This window comes from Urtica dioica, chromosome 5 (genome assembly GCF_054948205.1).
Source record: "Urtica dioica subsp. dioica isolate 48M chromosome 5, U.dioica_male_clone48M_v1_H2, whole genome shotgun sequence".
NCBI classification, from domain to species: domain Eukaryota; kingdom Viridiplantae; phylum Streptophyta; class Magnoliopsida; order Rosales; family Urticaceae; genus Urtica; species Urtica dioica.
This window is the reverse complement of record NC_142760.1, coordinates 14,512,829-14,535,205: the sequence shown is the minus strand read 5'-3', so window position 1 is coordinate 14,535,205 and position 22,377 is coordinate 14,512,829. Positions and strand designations below refer to the sequence as shown.

At 44.6% G+C, this 22,377-nt stretch overlaps 1 protein-coding gene and 2 long non-coding RNA genes across 4 annotated transcripts; all 3 read left to right on the top strand.

Moving 5' to 3' along the window:
- The first annotated feature begins 1,672 nt into the window (after positions 1-1,672).
- Positions 1,673-4,532, top strand: LOC149397549 (uncharacterized). Its single transcript, XR_016297129.1, has 4 exons — positions 1,673-2,079; positions 2,767-2,871; positions 3,264-3,373; positions 4,219-4,532. It is a non-coding gene; the product is annotated as an uncharacterized LOC149397549 (long non-coding RNA).
- A 2,593-nt stretch (positions 4,533-7,125) lies between these two features.
- On the top strand, positions 7,126-7,608 carry LOC149397548 (uncharacterized). The gene has a single exon (XM_089614253.1). It carries the CDS (start codon positions 7,126-7,128, stop codon positions 7,606-7,608), a length of 483 nt encoding a protein of 160 aa, XP_089470379.1.
- Positions 7,609-8,055: 447 nt separating this feature from the next.
- Positions 8,056-9,722, top strand: LOC149397547 (uncharacterized). Of its 2 annotated transcripts, XR_016297182.1 has the most exons (3): positions 8,083-8,487; positions 9,175-9,279; positions 9,672-9,722. It is a non-coding gene; the product is annotated as an uncharacterized LOC149397547 (long non-coding RNA). The 2 variants fall into 2 exon arrangements; XR_016297180.1 differs by lacking the exon at positions 9,672-9,722 and having other exon boundaries at positions 8,056-8,487; positions 9,175-9,492.
- The last annotated feature ends 12,655 nt before the right edge of the window (positions 9,723-22,377 follow it).

Here is a 22,377-nt window from a genome sequence, read left to right as displayed (position 1 = left end):
TAAATTTAATTATTCTTGAATCAAATTAAAGCTCTGTCTGTCCTCTGTCCAATGCCACCGGTTTCGGCTCAAAAGGACATCGGAGCCGCCAGATATGGCGATTTTACTCCGAAGTGCGCGGCTGTCTGAAACTCCAGTTTTTTAGAAATCCGGATTTTCAAACCCCACTACCATGAGTTATAGAACTCTAAAGAGAAAACTTTCTTGAGCAAAAATGTTTTTCATATGATTATAAACATGATGTGTAAGATTAAAATGTTTTGATTTTTGAAAGTTTAATTGAAATTGAATTTTTACAAAACTAGTTTGAATTTTGAAAAACCGTTTTCACTTTCAAACTTGAAAATATTTTGTCATCCAAATCAAATAAGTTTTCAAAATGTTTTAAAAACTATATCTATATCACATATGTTCAAAATCTATATGCTCTTGAAATTTTGAGTGGGAGGTCTCCTTGTAGACAAGCCGAAAAATAAAAAGATGTGTAATCTCAAACTTTCAAGTGTTCGAGTGAGTTGAAGTTCACACTTCCCTCACGCACTTTCCCGAAATAGAAAATAGGAAAAGATCGAGTATGTCCCTTGTGCCTTTATGCACTAATACTGCTCTGAACATGTCGATCTAGGATTCTCTTCTAGTTGTCCGCTCTGTCGCTCTCTAACTAGGAAATCTGTTTCCGAACTTAAAAGAGTCGATGAACCAACTCCAAAAACTAAGTGGGAGGGTTATATTCGTTGTTTGTAACCCGCGATCCCCAACACTAGTGAAAGATGCAATAACGTGGGACTAAGAGCCGCTCTTGCGACCCTCACTTAAATGTGAGTACTCCAAGGCGTTATTGCTTCGATCATTGCTCAATGAGCTACGTCCGAGAGTGATGCAATGATGGCAAGGCCTCCCCTTGGGGGATTGTTTTTCAAAGCTGATCTTTTGGACTAAGTGGTTGGTTGCACACTTAGGCTCAATCCCTAGTATCCTTCCTTAAGGCTCTGCGAAAGGATGTGAGTGATCAAACCAATTTACAAGGTGGCTAGTCAAAATGATGTACTGACATCTTGGCTTAGCATTAATGATGTGTCATTTACTTATAAATGGAGATTTTTTGCGGCCTTCTCTTGAGGGAGTAAATTATCGTTTAGTTTATAACACCTTTGGATTTTATAAAAGTCTTAAATAAAACTTAAATCCTAAACCAAAGACTAAATCATAAACTTGTTTCAACTTCTATAGGCAATATGTAAAGGATAAACTTTTGAATCTCGCCGTTTGTAATTTACGGTTAATAAATGAGCTTTCGTGTGTTACAAGTAAGTTCTTGAATGAATTATAGACGTTGAAGTTTATCGAGTTAATTTAAATTATCTTAAGGTGATGGAAAATCTCGGAATAAATAAAGGATTTATCGAGTTCGTCTCGAATAATAAATTATTTTCCGAGGAAATATGCCGGAATTTAATTTAAGAAATAAATTCTCAAGGACGAGAATTATTTCCGAGAAACCTTAAATATATTTAAATTAATCAAGAATGAACGAGGAAAGTCTCGGTTTGAATAACTTAATTAAAAGTTCGAGCGAGTACGGGTTTTAGTCACAAAATTTTGTGACAAGGACGTGATTGTAACGTGTTTGGAGCTATTTGAGAATAAAAACGTGAGAGTGGGGTTGATTTTAGAAGATGGAGGAAAAGTGAATTTAATAAATAAATAATTTATTTTCCTTCTTCTCCAATGTTCTTTCCCCTTCTCTTTTCTTCTTCACGTGCAAAGAAGAAACTTATCTTCTTCTCTTCCTCACTATCGCGCGACCTGCAAGAAAGAAGGAACAAAGAAAAAAAAAATTCAATCGCCGCCGCTCACCACCAGCCGCGCCACTCAGCCACCACCACCTCGTCCTTTCTTCTTTCTTCCTCGTCTTCCTCTCCTTCGTCGCTCTGCCTCTCGCGCAACTCACAGCCACCGCGCGCGCGCCTCGCCGAGGAGAAGAGTCGCCGCCGTCGAGTCGCCGTGGCCGCTGACCGAGGAAGGACACCGGAAATCAAGTGAGAACGTGCCGAGGAGATCGATTTCATAGCAAGCAAGGTGAGGAAATTTCTTCTCCGAAATCAATTTTGAAGTTTAGGGATTTGGAATTTGATTTGGGGATTTCGAGTTCTAAGGGGATTCTTGAGGAATTGAATGTGATTTATGGATGTTTGAGCTTGATTGGTGATGTTGATAATTTGAATTGGAGTATTGAACTCGAATATCTTGGATTTAGTTTGAATTTTTGGCCGAATTTCATGGAGTGGTTTGGAGATTTGAATTGTTGGGGCTCTTGAATTTCTGGAGTTGTTTGATGATTATAAGACATTTATGTGACTGTTAAATGTTTGGGTAAGGAGTTAAAGTCATGTATTGATGTGGTTTGATTTGGAATTTGATGATGGCCGTGTGGTTCTTTGTTGTGGCCGTGAGTTTACTTGGCCGTGAGACTTGTTTTGGGTATGTGATTCATTTTGATTATCGTGATTTGATTTGGAATTGATGAAAGGGATTTGAGATGTGATATATGTAGGCTCGGTTTTTATGAGTGGTTTTTGAGATAGAAATGTGAAGTTTATGTCAACTAAAGTGATTTGTTGACAAGTTATATGGTTTATTGACATGTTTGAGAATTTATGACAAGTTGGAAATGTTGTGACGTTGAGGTTTGAGTTAGATGTTCGTTTCGAGTCGGGAACTTGATTTTGGGAATTGATCGCGATGTTTGTTTTCTGAATTTCACAGCTCAGTCACAGATCGGATAGAATCGAGCGAGAGCCGGCAGAACTGAACGCGTCGAAGCCGAAGTATAGTGAATTCAGAAAAAGTTTTTAAAGCTCGATCTCACTCGTGAGTCGTTTATCGCTTTGTAGCGTTAGACTCGAGTCTTGATTTTTGGATTTGAGATTTGTATTCAAGGATTATCAATTATTTAATTAAGAGATGTTCGAGAATTTAATTTTGGTTAATTCATTTAGAATTCTCGGTTTGTACTATTTTCGGATTATTTCTTTAATTTATTTAAGACTCGTTAAAATAAGGATTTGGATTTTATTTCGTACTCATTCTCTGGTACGAATTCGTACGAGTCTTGAATAAGTTTAAATTCCGAAAAGCCGGGAAATAAGTGAATTAAATTCTCGAACCCCTGAACCGACTCGCAATGAATCCCGATAACGAACCTTAAGCTTGTCATCACCTTCCGGATCATTGACTGATGAGATTTCAACTTTGGGTTTTAGTTTCTCGACGCTTCAGAACGTGATAACGCTCCAGGACGTGTAGAGTGTCGGGAAGCGTGAAAAGCAAGGGAACTCCGGAAGTCAATAGATTTTCAGACGATCTTTTCCGGGTAAGTGTGGAGACTTAAGTCAACTACATACCAAGGGAATAACCCTGTTTACTTGCATTATTGTTTGTTAGTAAACAAGAATAGGAAAAGCTTTAAAATCGAATAATCTCAAAGATTAAGGCTTCGGCCGCTTTTCCTGAAAACTTAGCGTGAGTTCGCTCAATAAGTTCAAACATGAGATTTGTGAAACCCAGCCTCTGATATGTGATATAATTTCCTTAGCTGTGATGACCCGTTAGAACGGGGGAGACAGGAGAGCCGTGTTTAACTCTCGAATTCAAATCGAGGGTAGAAGTACCGGGAATCATATCCCGAGTCTTCAACCTAAAACACTAACGAGCATAAAAGGGAAATGAAATTTGTTTCAGGATTTATCCTGAGTCGCTCTCCTGTAAGTAGCATAGGTGTGTACTCTGAGTGCAGCAGAGTACCCGAACCTTAAAGAATTGTTGCGTCGATGGTACCAAAACGAAATGAACCTTGACGGGCTATGAGGGCCTGGGGGTTGCGCCGACGCCGAATGAAGTTGGTACCATTAGTGGATCCCAGACAAACGTTAAAACTCTTAGGCCGCCGGACGACTGCTGCTCGAAGTCTAAGGCTGGTCTCTTGTCGTTCTGAAGGTTATAGCGGGGGATGTGTGTAACCTTAAAGACGACAAGTTCTAGTTAAAGTGTATACACAAGAGTCATGCTCTAGACTTGTTAGATTTGCATCCATGCATTATTATTTGCTTGTTTGCACGTCACATGATATCACATGGCATTTAGTCGCTTTATTTTCTAAGTTAGACTCCCACTTGCTGAGTCAATCGACTCATAGTTTTATGACCCTTGGTAATGTAGAGAAGGGCAAGACGGCGATGTGAATAACAGAACTGAAGACGAAGACCGGACGTGTATCTCTTGACCTTTGGGCTAGTGGAGACTCACTCGGGATCAACCTCTTCTATAGTTATAACTATATTTTGTTGAACCCCTTCCGTAAACTACGCTCCTAAAACTATTTCCTGTAATTATACGTAAACCCAAGAGCGGTTATGTAAATATTTAGAGTCGTAGTGAGACTCAAAGTTTGAATTGAGAAAAACGAAAAATTTACCCAGGTTTTATATAACGACTTATAATACTTATATGTTATCGTATTATGTTTAATATAAGTATTGCGTTGATTATGGTTATATAATGTTATTCCTGTGGATATGAGATATATTATTATAGTGACGTTGTGACTTGTGACGTAACCCACCGTCGCGGCTCGTGAACCGGCGACGAGAGGTCGCGGGTCGTGACAGGTTTTGTGGTATCAGAGCCCAGGTTTAACCTTTCATGTAGACTTGAGATACACGTTCTGGTACGAATTGTGGGATCATGCTGAGCTTGTTGTTGCCTTCTTTGTTCGAAGGACGCAGATAGTTAGTAAACAGCGACATGAGTACCCTTTTTGAAACCCGTCCGACTAAGCCTTGGGAAAGGCTAGTCTCTTTTTGGGAGTCTATAGATTTGTGTAGATAGTGATAGTTGCCATGTGACGTGTAAATGGTGGATGCACGAATGCAGGTTGCATATATCTTTTTTTACTTGAAATAGATATGAGAAATGTTTATGAGATCTCGTTTTGAGATATGATCGTGTGTTGATATGTTCTTTTCTCGCATTCTCGATGTTATGATTTGAGATTTGATTATGCTTTCTACCAGGTGAAGGTTAAGAAGGCATGGGCCCTAGGCGAGACCCAACAAATGCCGAGAATGTTACAGCGGCGGATCTCGCGGAGATCAGACGCACGCTGGAGAGACAAGCTGCTGACGCGACCCAAAGAGATGAGCTGAATCTAAGGCTCGCGCAGCAGCTGGAGGAGCAGAACCGCACGATCGCAGAACTCTTAACGAGGCTGAATGCGCCGCCTCCACAACACCCAGCGCCTCCAGTTCCAGAAGAACGACAAGAGAATCCACCGCCAGTACATATGGAGCCTCTTGAGGAGCTCAATTTCCAGATTCCTGACGTCGTTCCTCCTGTGAGCGAGCCGGTATACGAGAGGTTTCGTAAGCAGAAGCCTCCGACGTTTGACGGCCATGGGGATCCAGCTGCAGCGGAGAACTGGGTTAAGAAGATGCAGCAGATCCTCAACTACATGCAGCTGTCCGATACCGAGAGAGTGGCTTGCGCTGTGAATCAACTGGAGGATGAGGCTAGGGGCTGGTGGGAGGTGATGGCGTCGACTGAGGATGTTCACTCAATGACGTGGGTTCATTTTCTCAATCTCTTTCACGGGAAGTACCTGAGTGAAGCTAACCTGTCGAACAAGGTACGCGAATTCATGAGCCTACACCAGGGTTCAATGTCAGTATCAGAATATACGACAAAGTTCGACACGTTAGCCAGGTTCGCTCCTTCCCTAGTCCCTACTGATCAGGCTAGAAAGATGAAATACATGCACGGGCTCAATGTGGATATCGTGAGCCAAGTGGATAGCGGAGATGATGGACCTCGTTCTTACGCCAACGCCGTGCAAAGAGCTTTGCGGATTGCTGGTTGGCGCGAGGGTAATCGAACTCCGGCACCGAAACCAATTGCTGCGACACCTTCAGAAGCTGCGGGCCTAAAGCAGAGCGAATCGAGAAAAAGATTCAGATCCCCATCAAGATGGGAGAGTCGGCCACAGCGAGGAGACGGAATGAGGTCCCAACAAGGCTTGAGTTATCGACCTCAAGGAAGTTCTGGAAATCAATCACAGTCGATGAACCAGAACAGAGGACGTGAAGATAGCGGACAGTCAGGGCCGCCCAATAAGAAGCCTATGACCTCTGGAAGTAATCAGATGACCGTGTGCCGAAGGTGCGGCAGATCGCACGAGGGAGAGTGTTATGCTCGTGCGCTGGTGTGTTTCAGATGCGGGAAAGAGGGACATCTGTCCCGAGTATGTGAGAATCCAGAAGTGAAGACCCCTGCACCCAAAGAGCAACCGAAAGCCAATGCCAGAGTCTTCTCCATCCGTGAAGATGAAGTGCGAGCAGGATCGTCCACCGCTATCACAGGTCAGATTTTCGTGCATTCCTTCTCTGCATATGCATTATAGATTCAGGAACCACGCATTCATTCATCGCATCTAGGAAGTCTGATCAGTTAGGTGAGCATCAGAAGGAATTCTCGTACCCGTTCGTTACGGCTACGCCTTCTGGAGAAAAGTACCAGTCATTATGTTGGTATAAAGATGTGCCCATCTGAGTTCATGACCGGATGATGAAAGCAGACTTGATAGAATTGGAAATGGTAGACTATGACGTAATTCTTGGAATGGACTGGTTAAATACCCACCATGCAATCATAGATTGCCGAAAGAAGTTGGTTCTGTTCAAGAATCCAGGACTTGGAACGCTGTAGTTCCAAGGTTCCTCTCGAAAATCGAGTTTTTCGATCGTATCGGCGCTGAAAGCCGTGAAGATGATGCATCAGGGTTGCACTGGTTACCTTGCAAGCGTGGTAGACGTCACGAAGACAGTCAAACCACAGCCGCATGAGATTCCAGTTGCTAGAGATTTCCTTGATTTTTTTTTAGGGAGCGCCTGTCTTGTTCGTTAAGAAGGCAGATGGTTCCTTACGGCTCTGTATTGACAACCGTGGGTTGAACCAAGTAACGATCAAGAACAAGTATCCGTTGCTACGGATCAACGATCTTTTTGATCACATGAGCGACATTGTTCTCAAAGATTGTCTTGCGTTCGGGATACCATCAATTGAAGGTTCGAGATGAAGACATCTCAAGGTCGTCAGAAAAACTACGCTGACAGACATAGAAGATCTCTAGAGTTTGGAGCCGGAGAGAAAGTTTTTCTGAAGATCTCACCCATGCGAGGAGTTATGAGGTTTAGAAGGAAAGAGAAGCTCAGTCCAAGGTATGTTGGACCTTTTGAGATCATTGAGCGTGTAGGCAAGACAACTTATCGCTTGGCGTTGCCGCCGTATATGCCCAACCTTTATAATGTATTCCACGTGTCCATGTTACAGAAGTATGTGTTTGACCCTTCGCATGTTCTACAAGAGCAAGAGGTTGAGATCTCTCATGAAGTCAGATATGTAGAGCCAGCTGTAGCGATTCTTAATCGCAAAGATAAAGTCTTAAGGAACCAGACCATCCCTTTGGTCAAGGTTTTGTGGAAGAGGCATGCTGTAGAGGAAGCTACATGGGAGCTCGAGAGTGAGATGCAAAAGAAGTACCCTACTCTATTTTAAGTTTCGAGGACGAAACTCTTTTAAGGGGGTAGGGATTGTAAAGGATAAACTTTTGAATCTCGCCGTTTGTAATTTACGGTTAATAAATGAGCTTTCGTGTGTTACAAGTAAGTTCTTGAATGAATTATAGACGTTGAAGTTTATCGAGTTAATTTAAATTATCTTAAGGTGATGGAAAATCTCGGAATAAATAAAGGATTTATCGAGTTCGTCTCGAATAATAAATTATTTTCCGAGGAAATATGCCGGAATTTAATTTAAGAAATAAATTCTCAAGGACGAGAATTATTTCCGAGAAACCTTAAATATATTTAAATTAATCAAGAATGAACGAGGAAAGTCTCGGTTTGAATAACTTAATTAAAAGTTCGAGCGAGTACGGGTTTTAGTCACAAAATTTTGTGACAAGGACGTGATTGTAACGTGTTTGGAGCTATTTGAGAATAAAAACGTGAGAGTGGGGTTGATTTTAGAAGATGGAGGAAAAGTGAATTTAATAAATAAATAATTTATTTTCCTTCTTCTCCAATGTTCTTTCCCCTTCTCTTTTCTTCTTCACGTGCAAAGAAGAAACTTATCTTCTTCTCTTCCTCACTATCGCGCGACCTGCAAGAAAGAAGGAACAAAGAAAAAAAAAATTCAATCGCCGCCGCTCACCACCAGCCGCGCCACTCAGCCACCACCACCTCGTCCTTTCTTCTTTCTTCCTCGTCTTCCTCTCCTTCGTCGCTCTGCCTCTCGCGCAACTCACAGCCACCGCGCGCGCGCCTCGCCGAGGAGAAGAGTCGCCGCCGTCGAGTCGCCGTGGCCGCTGACCGAGGAAGGACACCGGAAATCAAGTGAGAACGTGCCGAGGAGATCGATTTCATAGCAAGCAAGGTGAGGAAATTTCTTCTCCGAAATCAATTTTGAAGTTTAGGGATTTGGAATTTGATTTGGGGATTTCGAGTTCTAAGGGGATTCTTGAGGAATTGAATGTGATTTATGGATGTTTGAGCTTGATTGGTGATGTTGATAATTTGAATTGGAGTATTGAACTCGAATATCTTGGATTTAGTTTGAATTTTTGGCCGAATTTCATGGAGTGGTTTGGAGATTTGAATTGTTGGGGCTCTTGAATTTCTGGAGTTGTTTGATGATTATAAGACATTTATGTGACTGTTAAATGTTTGGGTAAGGAGTTAAAGTCATGTATTGATGTGGTTTGATTTGGAATTTGATGATGGCCGTGTGGTTCTTTGTTGTGGCCGTGAGTTTACTTGGCCGTGAGACTTGTTTTGGGTATGTGATTCATTTTGATTATCGTGATTTGATTTGGAATTGATGAAAGGGATTTGAGATGTGATATATGTAGGCTCGGTTTTTATGAGTGGTTTTTGAGATAGAAATGTGAAGTTTATGTCAACTAAAGTGATTTGTTGACAAGTTATATGGTTTATTGACATGTTTGAGAATTTATGACAAGTTGGAAATGTTGTGACGTTGAGGTTTGAGTTAGATGTTCGTTTCGAGTCGGGAACTTGATTTTGGGAATTGATCGCGATGTTTGTTTTCTGAATTTCACAGCTCAGTCACAGATCGGATAGAATCGAGCGAGAGCCGGCAGAACTGAACGCGTCGAAGCCGAAGTATAGTGAATTCAGAAAAAGTTTTTAAAGCTCGATCTCACTCGTGAGTCGTTTATCGCTTTGTAGCGTTAGACTCGAGTCTTGATTTTTGGATTTGAGATTTGTATTCAAGGATTATCAATTATTTAATTAAGAGATGTTCGAGAATTTAATTTTGGTTAATTCATTTAGAATTCTCGGTTTGTACTATTTTCGGATTATTTCTTTAATTTATTTAAGACTCGTTAAAATAAGGATTTGGATTTTATTTCGTACTCATTCTCTGGTACGAATTCGTACGAGTCTTGAATAAGTTTAAATTCCGAAAAGCCGGGAAATAAGTGAATTAAATTCTCGAACCCCTGAACCGACTCGCAATGAATCCCGATAACGAACCTTAAGCTTGTCATCACCTTCCGGATCATTGACTGATGAGATTTCAACTTTGGGTTTTAGTTTCTCGACGCTTCAGAACGTGATAACGCTCCAGGACGTGTAGAGTGTCGGGAAGCGTGAAAAACAAGGGAACTCCGGAAGTCAATAGATTTTCAGACGATCTTTTCCGGGTAAGTGTGGAGACTTAAGTCAACTACATACCAAGGGAATAACCCTGTTTACTTGCATTATTGTTTGTTAGTAAACAAGAATAGGAAAAGCTTTAAAATCGAATAATCTCAAAGATTAAGGCTTCGGCCGCTTTTCCTGAAAACTTAGCGTGAGTTCGCTCAATAAGTTCAAACATGAGATTTGTGAAACCCAGCCTCTGATATGTGATATAATTTCCTTAGCTGTGATGACCCGTTAGAACGGGGGAGACAGGAGAGCCGTGTTTAACTCTCGAATTCAAATCGAGGGTAGAAGTACCGGGAATCATATCCCGAGTCTTCAACCTAAAACACTAACGAGCATAAAAGGGAAATGAAATTTGTTTCAGGATTTATCCTGAGTCGCTCTCCTGTAAGTAGCATAGGTGTGTACTCTGAGTGCAGCAGAGTACCCGAACCTTAAAGAATTGTTGCGTCGATGGTACCAAAACGAAATGAACCCTGACGGGCTATGAGGGCCTGGGGGATGGCGCTGAGTACTCATTTATCGGGAAGTCGACCAAGAGTCGCACCCGATCTTAATGCCAGGTTATGAGGACCTGAAGGACGCACCTTGACGGGCTATGAGGGCCTGGGGGTTGCGCCGACGCCGAATGAAGTTGGTACCATTAGTGGATCCCAGACAAACGTTAAAACTCTTAGGCCGCCGGACGACTGCTGCTCGAAGTCTAAGGCTGGTCTCTTGTCGTTCTGAAGGTTATAGCGGGGGATGTGTGTAACCTTAAAGACGACAAGTTCTAGTTAAAGTGTATACACAAGAGTCATGCTCTAGACTTGTTAGATTTGCATCCATGCATTATTATTTGCTTGTTTGCACGTCACATGATATCACATGGCATTTAGTCGCTTTATTTTCTAAGTTAGACTCCCACTTGCTGAGTCAATCGACTCATAGTTTTATGACCCTTGGTAATGTAGAGAAGGGCAAGACGGCGATGTGAATAACAGAACTGAAGACGAAGACCGGACGTGTATCTCTTGACCTTTGGGCTAGTGGAGACTCACTCGGGATCAACCTCTTCTATAGTTATAACTATATTTTGTTGAACCCCTTCCGTAAACTACGCTCCTAAAACTATTTCCTGTAATTATACGTAAACCCAAGAGCGGTTATGTAAATATTTAGAGTCGTAGTGAGACTCAAAGTTTGAATTGAGAAAAACGAAAAATTTACCCAGGTTTTATATAACGACTTATAATACTTATATGTTATCGTATTATGTTTAATATAAGTATTGCGTTGATTATGGTTATATAATGTTATTCCTGTGGATATGAGATATATTATTATAGTGACGTTGTGACTTGTGACGTAACCCACCGTCGCGGCTCGTGAACCGGCGACGAGAGGTCGCGGGTCGTGACACAATATGTCTCGCAAACATCTGTCAATCTTCCTTTCCTCGAACAAACTCGAAAACGAAAACTCGTAGATTCGAAACGTAACCTCGACATAATAGTTACCGTTAACAAGCACAAATAGGGTACTCACCACCCCGTGTCCTCCTCTGACGAATGATGATTCAACTCAAGAGGACATAGACGTCTTGGCGGCCTGGCTTCAATCCGATGAGATTGTGAGGTGCTATATGATGGCATCTATGAACAATATGCTGAAAGAGCAACATCGTGACATCGAGACTGCCGCCGACGTGCTCTACAATCTCCTTGAGATGTTTGGAGGGCAAAGGCGTCAAACAAGGCTACAAGCAGTCCGACAGTTTATGAACTGTCGCATGAAGGCTAGGACTCCTGTTAGGGACCATATGATGCTGATCATTAGTTACCTAAATGAAATGGAAATCCTAGGATCTGAGATTGATGGGAAGAGTGTCATAGATATGATCTTAGAAACTCTCCCCGCATCTCTTGATTCCTTCATACTGAACTACTCCATTACAAAGCTAAAGTACATTGTTACCGAGCTTATGAAGGAGCTTCTCACTGCTGTAGGTCTCACTAAGAGAAAGAGGAATCAAGGAGAGGCACATGCTACTGAGCAAATGGCCTCCGCCTCTGGAACTAAGAAGAGACCTCACAAGGCCGATAAAACGAACTGTCCTGCCTATCTCAAAGCAAAGGAACATAGTATTGTACTAGTTACCGAAGCATGCTTAGTAGCTGATAATGTATCAACATGGATTCTTGACTCCGCTGCTACTAACCATATTTGTTGTTCCTTGAATGGTTTCAAGAAAACCAAAAGCTTAGAGGAAGGCGAGTTCTGTTTCAAATGGGGTGATGGGAGCCTGGTGTCTGCAAAGGCTGTGGGATCCGTGACGCTGTCTTTTGAAGACCGCACTTTAAACTTGAATAATGTTTATTTTGTTCCTACCTTTGGGAAGAACTTAATATCCGTTGCTCGTCTTCTTGAGCAAGATTATTGTTTAAAGTTCATTAAGAATGGAATTCGTATTTCGTTTCCTGATAATTCTTTTGTCACTGATGCATGTATGAAGAATGCTATTTTCTACATCTATCCCCCTCAACCTTCTCTTTTAGACACCGAAATAGATAACGATCTAATTAGGGAGCCAAAGAGGATCAAACTTTCTGAATCCTCCGATCTAACAAAATCAACATACCTCTGGCACTTAAGACTTGGTCATGTCAGTCTAGATAGGATTAAGAGACTTGTGAGGGATGGTCCACTCCAAGCCTCTGCAATAGGTTCACTACCTACTTGTGAATCCTGCATAGAAGGAAAAATGACTAAGCGACATTTCTCCGATAAAGGTCGAAGAGCCACTGAGTTGCTGGAACTAATACATTCTGATGTATGTGGTCCGCTCAACCAACAGGCACGTGGAGGATACGAATACTTCGTTACCTTCACTGATGATTACTCAAGATATGGGTTTGTCTATTTGCTTAAACACAAATCCGAGACCTTTAACGTATTTAAGGTCTTTAGGGCTTTAGTGGAAAAGCAAACTGGCAAAGTGATCAAAACCCTTCGATCTGATCGAGGTGGTGAGTATATGTCTGGAGAGTTCGATGACTTTCTTAAAGAAGAAGGTATCGCTTCTCAGCTTACCGCGCCTGGCACACCTCAACAAAACGGAGTGTCAGAGAGAAGAAACCGAACTCTTATGGAGATGGTTAGATCAATGATGAGTTACTCATCACTCCCGCTTTCCTTTTGGGGATATGCCCTCGAAACAGCCGCTTATATTCTGAACCAAGTTCCGTCCAAAACGGTTCCTGGTACTCCTTATGAACGATGGACTGGCCGTAAAGTGAATCTTGGCCGCATCCGAATTTGGGGTTGCCCTGCACACGTGCTAAGGCAAAAGACTAGCAAGTTGGCTAGTAGGTCAGAATTGTGCCTGTTTGTAGGATATCCGAAGGAAACCAAAGGTTTTACTTTCTATAGTCCCGAGGACGATAAGACTTTCGTTAGCACGAATGCTCGTTTCCTCGAGGAGGACTTTATGAAGGATGCGAAACCTAGAAGCAAAATTGTGCTTGAAGAAAAGTTGGGTGAGGAAGCTTCTACCTCGTCTGTAAGAACTGTTCTTACCCCAACTGAAACACAACCTAACTCAACAGAATCTCGTCAAGTAGTACTTCGACGTAGTGGGAGGGCTACTCAAAAGCCTGACAGGTACATGTCTTATGGAGACTCTCTTGTAGCCGTCTCTGACATGGATGATCCTGTTTCCTATAGCCAAGCAATGGCTTGTTCTGAATCAAACCTTTGGCTTGACGCCATGAAAGTTGAGATGCACTCGATGTATGTCAACAAAGTCTGGAAACTTGTAGACCTTCCTGAAGGGATTAAAACCGTAGGGTGTAAGTGGATATACAAGAAGAAAAGGGGTCCTGATGGGAACGTAGAGACGTTCAAAGCACGACTTGTGGCGAAGGGTTATACCCAACAAGAAGGGATTGACTATGAAGAAACCTTCTCGCCAGTCGCGATGCTTAAATCCATCCGCATACTCCTATCCATAGCTGCAGCTCTCGACTATGAGATCTGGCAAATGGATGTCAAGACAGCTTTTCTGAATGGCAATCTTGACGAGCGCATTTACATGGCTCAACCAGACGGTTTCGTGGATAAAGGTCAAGAGACCAAGGTTTGTGAGTTGCTTAAATCCATTTATGGACTAAAGCAAGCATCTAGGTCATGGAACATTAGATTCGATGAAACTGTAAAGAGCTTCGGCTTTGAACAGTCAATAGATGAGCCTTGTGTTTACAAGTTAATACACGAAGGCAAAGTTGTGTTTCTGGTACTATATGTCGATGATATACTACTCATTGGTAATGATGTGGGTAAGTTATCTGAGGTTAAGGTCTGGCTAGCAAAGCAATTCGATATGAAGGATCTAGGAGAAGCCGCGTACATTCTGGGAATCCAAATCTTTCGAGATAGGAAAAACCGGACCCTGTCGCTCTCTCAAGCATCTTATATTGATAAGGTGATGGATCGCTTCTCGATGCAAGACTGCAAGAGGGGTCAAACACCCTTTAGGCATGGAGTTTCACTCTCTAAGGACCAGTCTCCCAAGACTGCACAAGAGATTGAAGACATGAGGAAAATTCCTTACGCCTCTGCCGTAGGAAGCCTCATGTATGCTATGCTTTGCACCCGACCTGATATATGTGTCGCCGTTGGCGTAGTTAGTCGTTTCCAATCCAACCCTGGACCCGAGCACTGGATTGCTGTTAAGCATGTTCTTAAGTATCTTCGAAGAACTAGGAACTTGATGCTTACATACTCAGGTACTGACCTGACTATGACGGGATATACCGACTCCGATTTTCAAGCGGATAAGGATTCCAGGAAATCCACTTCGGGATCTGTGTTCATCCTTAATGGTGGAGCTGTTGTGTGGAGAAGTATTAAGCAATCTTGCATTGCTGACTCCACAATGGAAGCAGAATATGTGGCTGCTTGTGAAGCATCCAAAGAGGCTGTATGGCTTAGAAAGTTCCTTAAGTATTTGGAAGTTGTTCCAAACGTCGACGAGCCCATGACCCTTTATTGTGATAATAGTGGGGCTGTCGCTAACTCAAAGGAACCTAGAAGCCATAAGCGCTCTAAGCATATTGAGAGGAAATACCATTTGATTCGAGAGATCGTGCAGCGCGGAGACGTGGAAGTGAAGAAGATCTCAACGGTGGACAACCTCGCAGATCCATTCACCAAGGCCCTAGCGAACAAGGTCTTCGACTAACATCGTGATGGATTAGGCATGAAGGACTACACACACCTTCTTTGAGTCAAGTGGGAGTTTGTTGTCAATGGTGCCCACAAGAAGAGTTGTAGTCTTTATTTTGTACATTTGATGTAATAAAGTCTCATGAAGACTCTTGCTTGTAATTGCCTATCTATTCATTAATAAAGTTGAAACGTTCATTCATTCTTTCTTTGTTTGAAGCTTTATGATAAAACCTTAGTCTTTTAGTCCATAAACAAACTTAACAACTTACGAAGAGACAAATGTAGATTTGCATGAACAAACTCTTCGTAGTTTGCTTAAAACGATATATTCGCAATCTTAGGGTCAAAGGACTATTGACCTCAGTATGATTGTTAGAAGAATCTATGATGTCTGGTTATGAGGCATTGAGAGTTGGGGACTCTATAGTTCTTCTAGGTATCTTCCGAAGGTACTGAATTGACCAGTGCACTTCTAGAGACAATATAAGAACAAACCATTTAACCTCTTATGTCTCGAAGTCACTATGTATGAATTGCATCATGCTTACCTTAATCCTGAAATGAGACATGCCATTTCACACCTTAGTATTCTCATTTGAGAAAGTCAAAGTTCGGACTCACTATGTGATTCCGAACAAGGCCTATTGGTGAAGTACTAAGTTGTGAGTCTGTCATGAGTAACTTTGTGAAGTTCTCATAGATATGGAATTCATGTACAAGATTGCTGAAATGCAATGTATGTCACCTCATGCTTTGTTCCTTGGAGTGTGAATAAATGAACTGGCCAGTGTCCAAATTGAGTCCTGACTCTTTTGGATGAAACAATGTGACTTGTTAGCTCCTCGTCAATACATTGTTTCTAACTTATTCACAAGCGACAAAGGAGTTGAGGAAATAACAGCTAGAAGGGTAAAATGGTAATTTAGTAAATCCCGACTAGCTGATGACATTCATGAAGGGTAAACATAGATAATATTCAGTGGATCCGCTCATTATAATTAGGTGAATTCTTGAGTTGAAAATAAATTCATTTGAACTGAGAGATTTTCAGTGTCAGCTCTTTAGTGGAGTCAGTTGGCATTAAGCTAAACTTGGAAAAGGTTTGTGAACTTTTGAGTCCAAGTGTTTAGCTCAAGCTTTGTTCATTTGGATCCATGAGGTCACTGTCACGAATCACATCGATTAGGAATAGTTAAACTAGAAGCTAAGTCAAAACAAAAACGAGATAAGTTTTACGAAAATTGTCAAAAGGGTATTTTAGTCTTTTTGGACATAGGACGAAATGAATGTCAATAAATTATTTTTGACATTGTCATATGATGACAAATGAAATAAATATTACTCAGCCATATTAGTGTAATTGGGCCTTGAGGATTAATTTCATTTCATAGAATTTTACTTGAAAATTCTTAATGGGCTTTTCTTATGTTGTCATGAACAATTGAAGAAACATCTAGAAGCTCCTTCTAGAAGCTCAAATTTCGTCCAACCCAAGGAAAATAAGGCTGAATTTCGTTCATGCCATAGTGGGAAAGAGAGTTTATTTTGTGCATTGATGTATGAAGATACTTGCCAAAAGAAAAAGAGGAAACAAATTTCCTTTAGAAGGAAAGTGCATTTTCGGCCAACTAAGAGAGAACAAATGAGGAAACAAATCCAAGGACTTGCATGACATGTCATGAACGTCCAACATGGGTAGAAAAGAGGAAATAAGATTTGCTCATGCCTCCCCTATAAATAGAGGCCTCATTCCTCTCATTCTAGTCATCCCACATAAGTTAGAGATTGAGAGCTTCTCTCTCTAGACCTTGTGGCCGATCCTCTCTCTCTCCCTCTAGTTATTTTAGGTTTTTTTTGGCACCTAGGTCCTCATTTGACCTAGTGGTTTTAGCTCTTCGACTCTGAGACTTGTTCTCGAGTCGTCGTGTTTAAACGTGCCCACTCACTAATTCCTTTATTTCGAGTGATTTAGTGATAGAAACTTTCGTGGTTGCTTGAGGTGCCGATGAAAGGAAGAGAGACGTGCTGCGAGGGAGACGAGCGTTGCAACTTTCCAAAAGCTTCTCAAAATTCAAGCTTCAAGAAAGGTTAGTAAACTTCTTAGCTCATATTAGTTTTTAATTACATGTACTTGCACTTGTCTAGGTTAGTAAAAACTGTTTTTACTTGAAAAAGAAAATTTTTAAAATTCCGCCGCTTCCCGAAGCGTTAATTATTTTCTTAAACCCTAGATCGATTCCAACAGAGACTGACTCGACTCGAGGAGCGAAACTCGACTCGAGGAGGATGACTCGACTCGAGGAGCGAAGCTCAACTAGGGGAGACTGACTCGACTCGAGGAGCGAAACTCGACTCGAGGAGGATGACTCGACTCGAGGAGCGAAGCTCGACTCGAGAAGAATGACTTGACTCGAGGAGCGAAGCTTAAGTCGAGGAGACTGACTCGACTCGAGGAGCGAAACTCGACTCGAGGAGGATGACTCGACTCGAGGAGCGAAGCTCGACTCGAGAAGAATGACTTGACTCGAGGAGCGAAGCTTAAGTCGAGGAGACTGACTCGACTCGAGGAGCGAAACTCGACTCGAGGAGGATGACTCGACTCGAGGAGCGAAGCTCAACTCGGGGAGACTGACTCGACTCGAGGAGCGAAACTCGACTCGAGGAGGATGACTCGACTCGAGGAGCGAAGCTCGACTCGAGAAGAATGACTTGACTCGAGGAGCGAAGCTCAACTCGAGGAGACTGACTCGACTCGAGAAGCGAAGCTCGACTCGAGGAGGACGACTCGACTCGGGGAGCGAGGCTCGACTCGAGGAGAATGACTTGACTCAAGGAGCGGGGCTCGACTCGAGGAGAACGACTCGACTAGAGGAGCGGGGCTCGACTCGAGGAGAATGATTTGACTTGGGGAGCAAGGCTCGACTCGAGGACAGTGATTTGACTCGAGGAGCGACGCTCGACTCGAGGAGAATGACTCGATTCGAGGAGCGAAGCTCAACTTGAGGGGAATGACTTGACTCGAGGAGCGGGGCTCGACTCGAGGAGAACGACTCGACTAGAGGAGCGGGGCTCGACTCGAGGAGAATGATTTGACTCGGGGAGCAAGGCTCGACTCGAGGACAGTGATTTGACTCGAGGAGCGACGCTCGACTCGAGGAGAATGACTCGATTCAAGGAGCGAAGCTCAACTCGAGGAGAATGACTCGACTCAAGGGGTGAAGTCTCAGCTAGTTCAGGCCGAGCGAGGTTCTTGCTCAGAGGCAGAGTTCGCGAGGCTTTGCGAGTAGCTTCAATTGGCTCGCACGGAATGGGGAGTCTCCTAAGGCGAGTATGATCGCACTCGGTTAGCGGTTAGTCATCATATGCGATGCCTTGCGGTGACTTAGAGCGCGTCGTTAGAGACGGCTCTGTACGTTGTTTTTTAGGCATCGTAGGCACGTCGTGAGGGATGGCCTAGATGCGGCATGTAGGTCACTTAGGTGCGTCGCGAGGGACGACTTGGTTGCGCCATGTGGACGTCTTAAGTGCGCCATGTAGGCGTCTTAGGTGCGTCGCGAGGGACGATTTGGTTGCGCCATGTAGGCGTCTTACGTGCGCCATGTAGGCGTCTTAGGTGCATCGCGAGGGACGACTTGGTTGCGCCATGTAGGCGTCTTACGTGCGCCATGTAGGCGTCTTAAGTGCGCCATGTAGGCGTTTTAGGTTGCGCCATGTAGGCATCTTATGGGTTGCGCCTTTACGCGTCTTACGTGCGCCATGTAGGCGTCTTAAGTGCGCCATGTAGGCGTCTTGGGTTGCGCCATGTAGGCGTCTTACGGGTTGCGCCTTTACGCGTCTTACGTGCGCCATGTAGGCGTCTTAGGTTGCGCCATGTAGGCGTCTTATGGGTTGCGCCTTTACGCGTCTTACGTGCGCCATGTAGGCATCTTAAGTGCGCCATGTAGGCGTCTTAGCCTGCATCTCTGGGATGGCTTATGGCGCGCCGCGGAGGCGTCTTAGCCTGCATCTCTGGGATGGCTTATGGCGCGCCGCGGAGGCGTCTTAGCCTGCATCTCGGGGATGGCTTACGGCGCCCTGCGGAGGCGTCTTTAGCCTGCATCTCGGGGATGGCTTATGGCGCGCCGCAGAGGCGTCTTAGCCTGCATCTCTGGGATGGCTTAGGGCGCGCCGCGGAGGCGTCTTAGCCTGCATCTCGGGGATGGCTTACGGCGCGCCGCGGAGGCGTCTTAGCCTGCATCTCGGGGATGGCTTACGGCGCGCCGCAGAGGCGTCTTTAGCCTGCATCTCGGGGATGGCTTATGGAGCGCTGCAGCGGCGTCTTTAGCCCGCATCTCGGGGATGTCTTACGGCGCGCCACTGAGGCGTCTTACGTGCACGCTCGTTCCCGTTTTATGTTCGGGTGTTTTGTTTTGATGGAGCGTGCTTTCTTTTTGTGGAGCGTACTTTCTCGAGGATTTTGAGCGTACTTACCATTGCCTATGTCACTAGCCCCCCGAGTTTTGGGTTTACAAGTGTAATCTTTGACGATTGAAAATCTATGATAAAGTGGATTTTGAAAGAAAAACACCGAACTTTATTAATATTGCAAAAAATTTGAAATCCTAAAACATTGGCTCGTAGGCCTTATTGAATGTTTAGAAAGCAAAGAAATAAAATGGGGGGAAGCGCTGGCTACTGGTAGTACTTTCTCAAGTGTTCCACATTCCACAGGCGATGGATCGGTGTCCGTGTCTTTGATGTAGCGTATCTAGTCCTGTACGACTTGACAGAATTTGGGATATTTGGGATGAAGACGTTGGCTCCTTGCACTTGAGTGTCATGCAGAGGTCTTCGCGGAGGACCTTGGTCGACTCGACGCTATCTCTGATTCGGGAGATCGTGTTAACCGTCTTTCTAGCGGTTTTTCCATTGTTTCCTTGGATGTGGCATATTCTGGCTTGGGATTGATCTCCAGCCATAGTGCCGATCCCGTCCTTGGTGGGGAACTTCACCAGTAGGTGGTATGTTGAAGTAATGGCCCTTAGTCGGTTCTGCGTGGGTCGCCCAATGATTACATTGTAGGGCGACTCTTGATCGACCACTAGGAATGGGACCATGTGAACGACTTCAATGCCTCCGGGAGTTCCGAAGGTGACCGGCAAATCGATGATGCCTTCGGTCATGACTCTCTCCCCAGTGAACCCGAATAGAGGCGTTTGGGTCGGAGTTGGGCGTAGCCCCCCGAGCTTCATGCGCTCTAAGGTGGACTTGAATATTATGTCGGCAGCACTGCCGTTGTCGATGAGAACCCTTTTCACCAAGTTATTAGCCACTTGGGCTTTGAGCACAATCGCGTCATTGTGCGGATGCACAACTCGCTTGGCCTCTCCGTTGGTGAAGTACATCGTCTCGTGAGGTACGGACGGAGGTTCCTCGTAGGTGAGGTTGACGTGCATAGCATGGACCGCCCAGTATGGTTGTCACAACGTGGAGTTGTGGATTGGCGTCGGCGGTAGCCGTGGTTCGGTCGGCAGAAGCGACTGTTCCTCTTCCCTTGCCAGATTGTGGTCCTTTTGTGGTGGGGCCCGCAGTGCTAATCATGCGTAACACGAACTCTTTCAGCTCACCCCGTTGGATCAATGCCTCGATCTGCCTTTTAAGACTGTGGCACTCGGAGGTCAGGTGACCGTATTCCTGATGGAACTCGCAATATCTAGACCGGTCGCGAGTCGCGGGGTCTTTGCTCATTGGAGCCGGGGGAGTGAACTTGTCACGCGCCAAAGCCAGGATTTGATCCGGCGTCGTGTTCAACAGTGTGAACGACGAGTAGCCCTTAAAGTCTTCCGCAAGTCGCGGCTTCTGGGGCATCGGAGGTCGGCTATTAAAAGTCTGACCTCCTCTGTTTCGCCTTTTACGGGAGCTGCCTTGCTCGTTGCTAGGCTCGTCTCGGTGGTGAGGGTTTTGATCATTGCCCTTGCGACCATCGAGGTAATCTTCGACTCCCATGAAGGTCTTGGCTCGAGTCATTAACTCGGCCATGGTAGAAGGGACACGGCCGACGATGGACTTAAGGAAGTCACTTGTGCGCAAGCCTTCAGTGATGGCAGTGATTGCGTCTTTGTCGTCAAAGCGGTCGACCTTATTCGATTCTTCAGTGAATCGGGCGAGGTATCGTCTAAAAGACTCGCCATCCTCTTGCCTGATTGACCACAGGTACATCTTGGTCTTCTTTTGGACCATAGACGTAGCGAACCATGCTAGGAACATGTCCTTCAGGTCTTTGAACGATCGGATGCTTCCCGGCCTTAAGTTTTTGAACCACTCGAAGCCGGGTCCGGCGAGGGTAAGACTAAAAGCTTGGCACATGGCGCCGGGAGCGACACCCTGCATCGTCGTCCAGGTTTCATAGTGCTGGATATGGTAAGCGGGATCCGCTTTTCCATCATATGGAGCAAGGTTCGGGAGTTTGAAATTTCCCGTGCATGCCTCGGCCAATATCTGAGCCGTGAAAGGCGATGAATTCTCCTCGACGACCCCATAGGCACTTCCGCCTATTCCGTGTTCTCGAAGATCTCGTACTTCATTTCGAAGATTATGGATCATAGTGATCACATCGAGACCGGTAGTCGGAGTAACTCCCTGTTCGGGAGGAGTCACCTGTCGTCTTTCATTTGACCCTTGACCCGTGCGGCGGTTCCCGTTAGTTGGGGCCGCTACGGGGATGTTTGGCCGAGAGCTTAGTCGCTCTCTTAGGTCATCGCCACGCTCGATGCGTTGAACAGTGAGATGGTCCCTAAGATTAGGGCTTGTCGTACGGAGGTGCAAGCTTCGTCTGCGACGGCGCACTCTCCGCGTGCCCTGACTTTCCGTGACATTCTCCCTTTGACCAAGTCGGTCGAGGGCTGAACGTCGGGAGTTCCCCTCTTGAGGAGCAGTCGGTGCATCGCCTGTTCGGGGTAAGGGATTTGATGGTCCGGTTTCAAACACGGCGGGGTGTTCCCCATCCTTCGTGAGAGAAGTCTCGATATCCTCCGAATCGCCAGTACCCTCGTAATCAGGGTCGCGGTCGCGGCTTTCCTCGTTGAGGTTCTCAGGATCCCCGTTGGGGATTACCGTGTCACGCATAGGTTGCTTCGCAGCCAGTCGGCTGTGGTACCTCGCGTTCTTCGCCTTTAGTTGGCGAACATTCTCCTCCAACTCCATGATGCGGTGGTCCCTGCTATCTGGAGATGGAGATGGTGAGCGGTCGAGCTCTCTTCATGGAGCGACTCTTCGTCACCATGCGCTCGGGAGCGGAAGAAGTATTTTTTGGTCCCAGTGATGTTTTCGGGGTTGTTCACGCCCTCAGAACGTACGGGTGGTTGGCTACTCATCGTTTCTCAAGTTCGAGAAGGTTGAGTTCGCA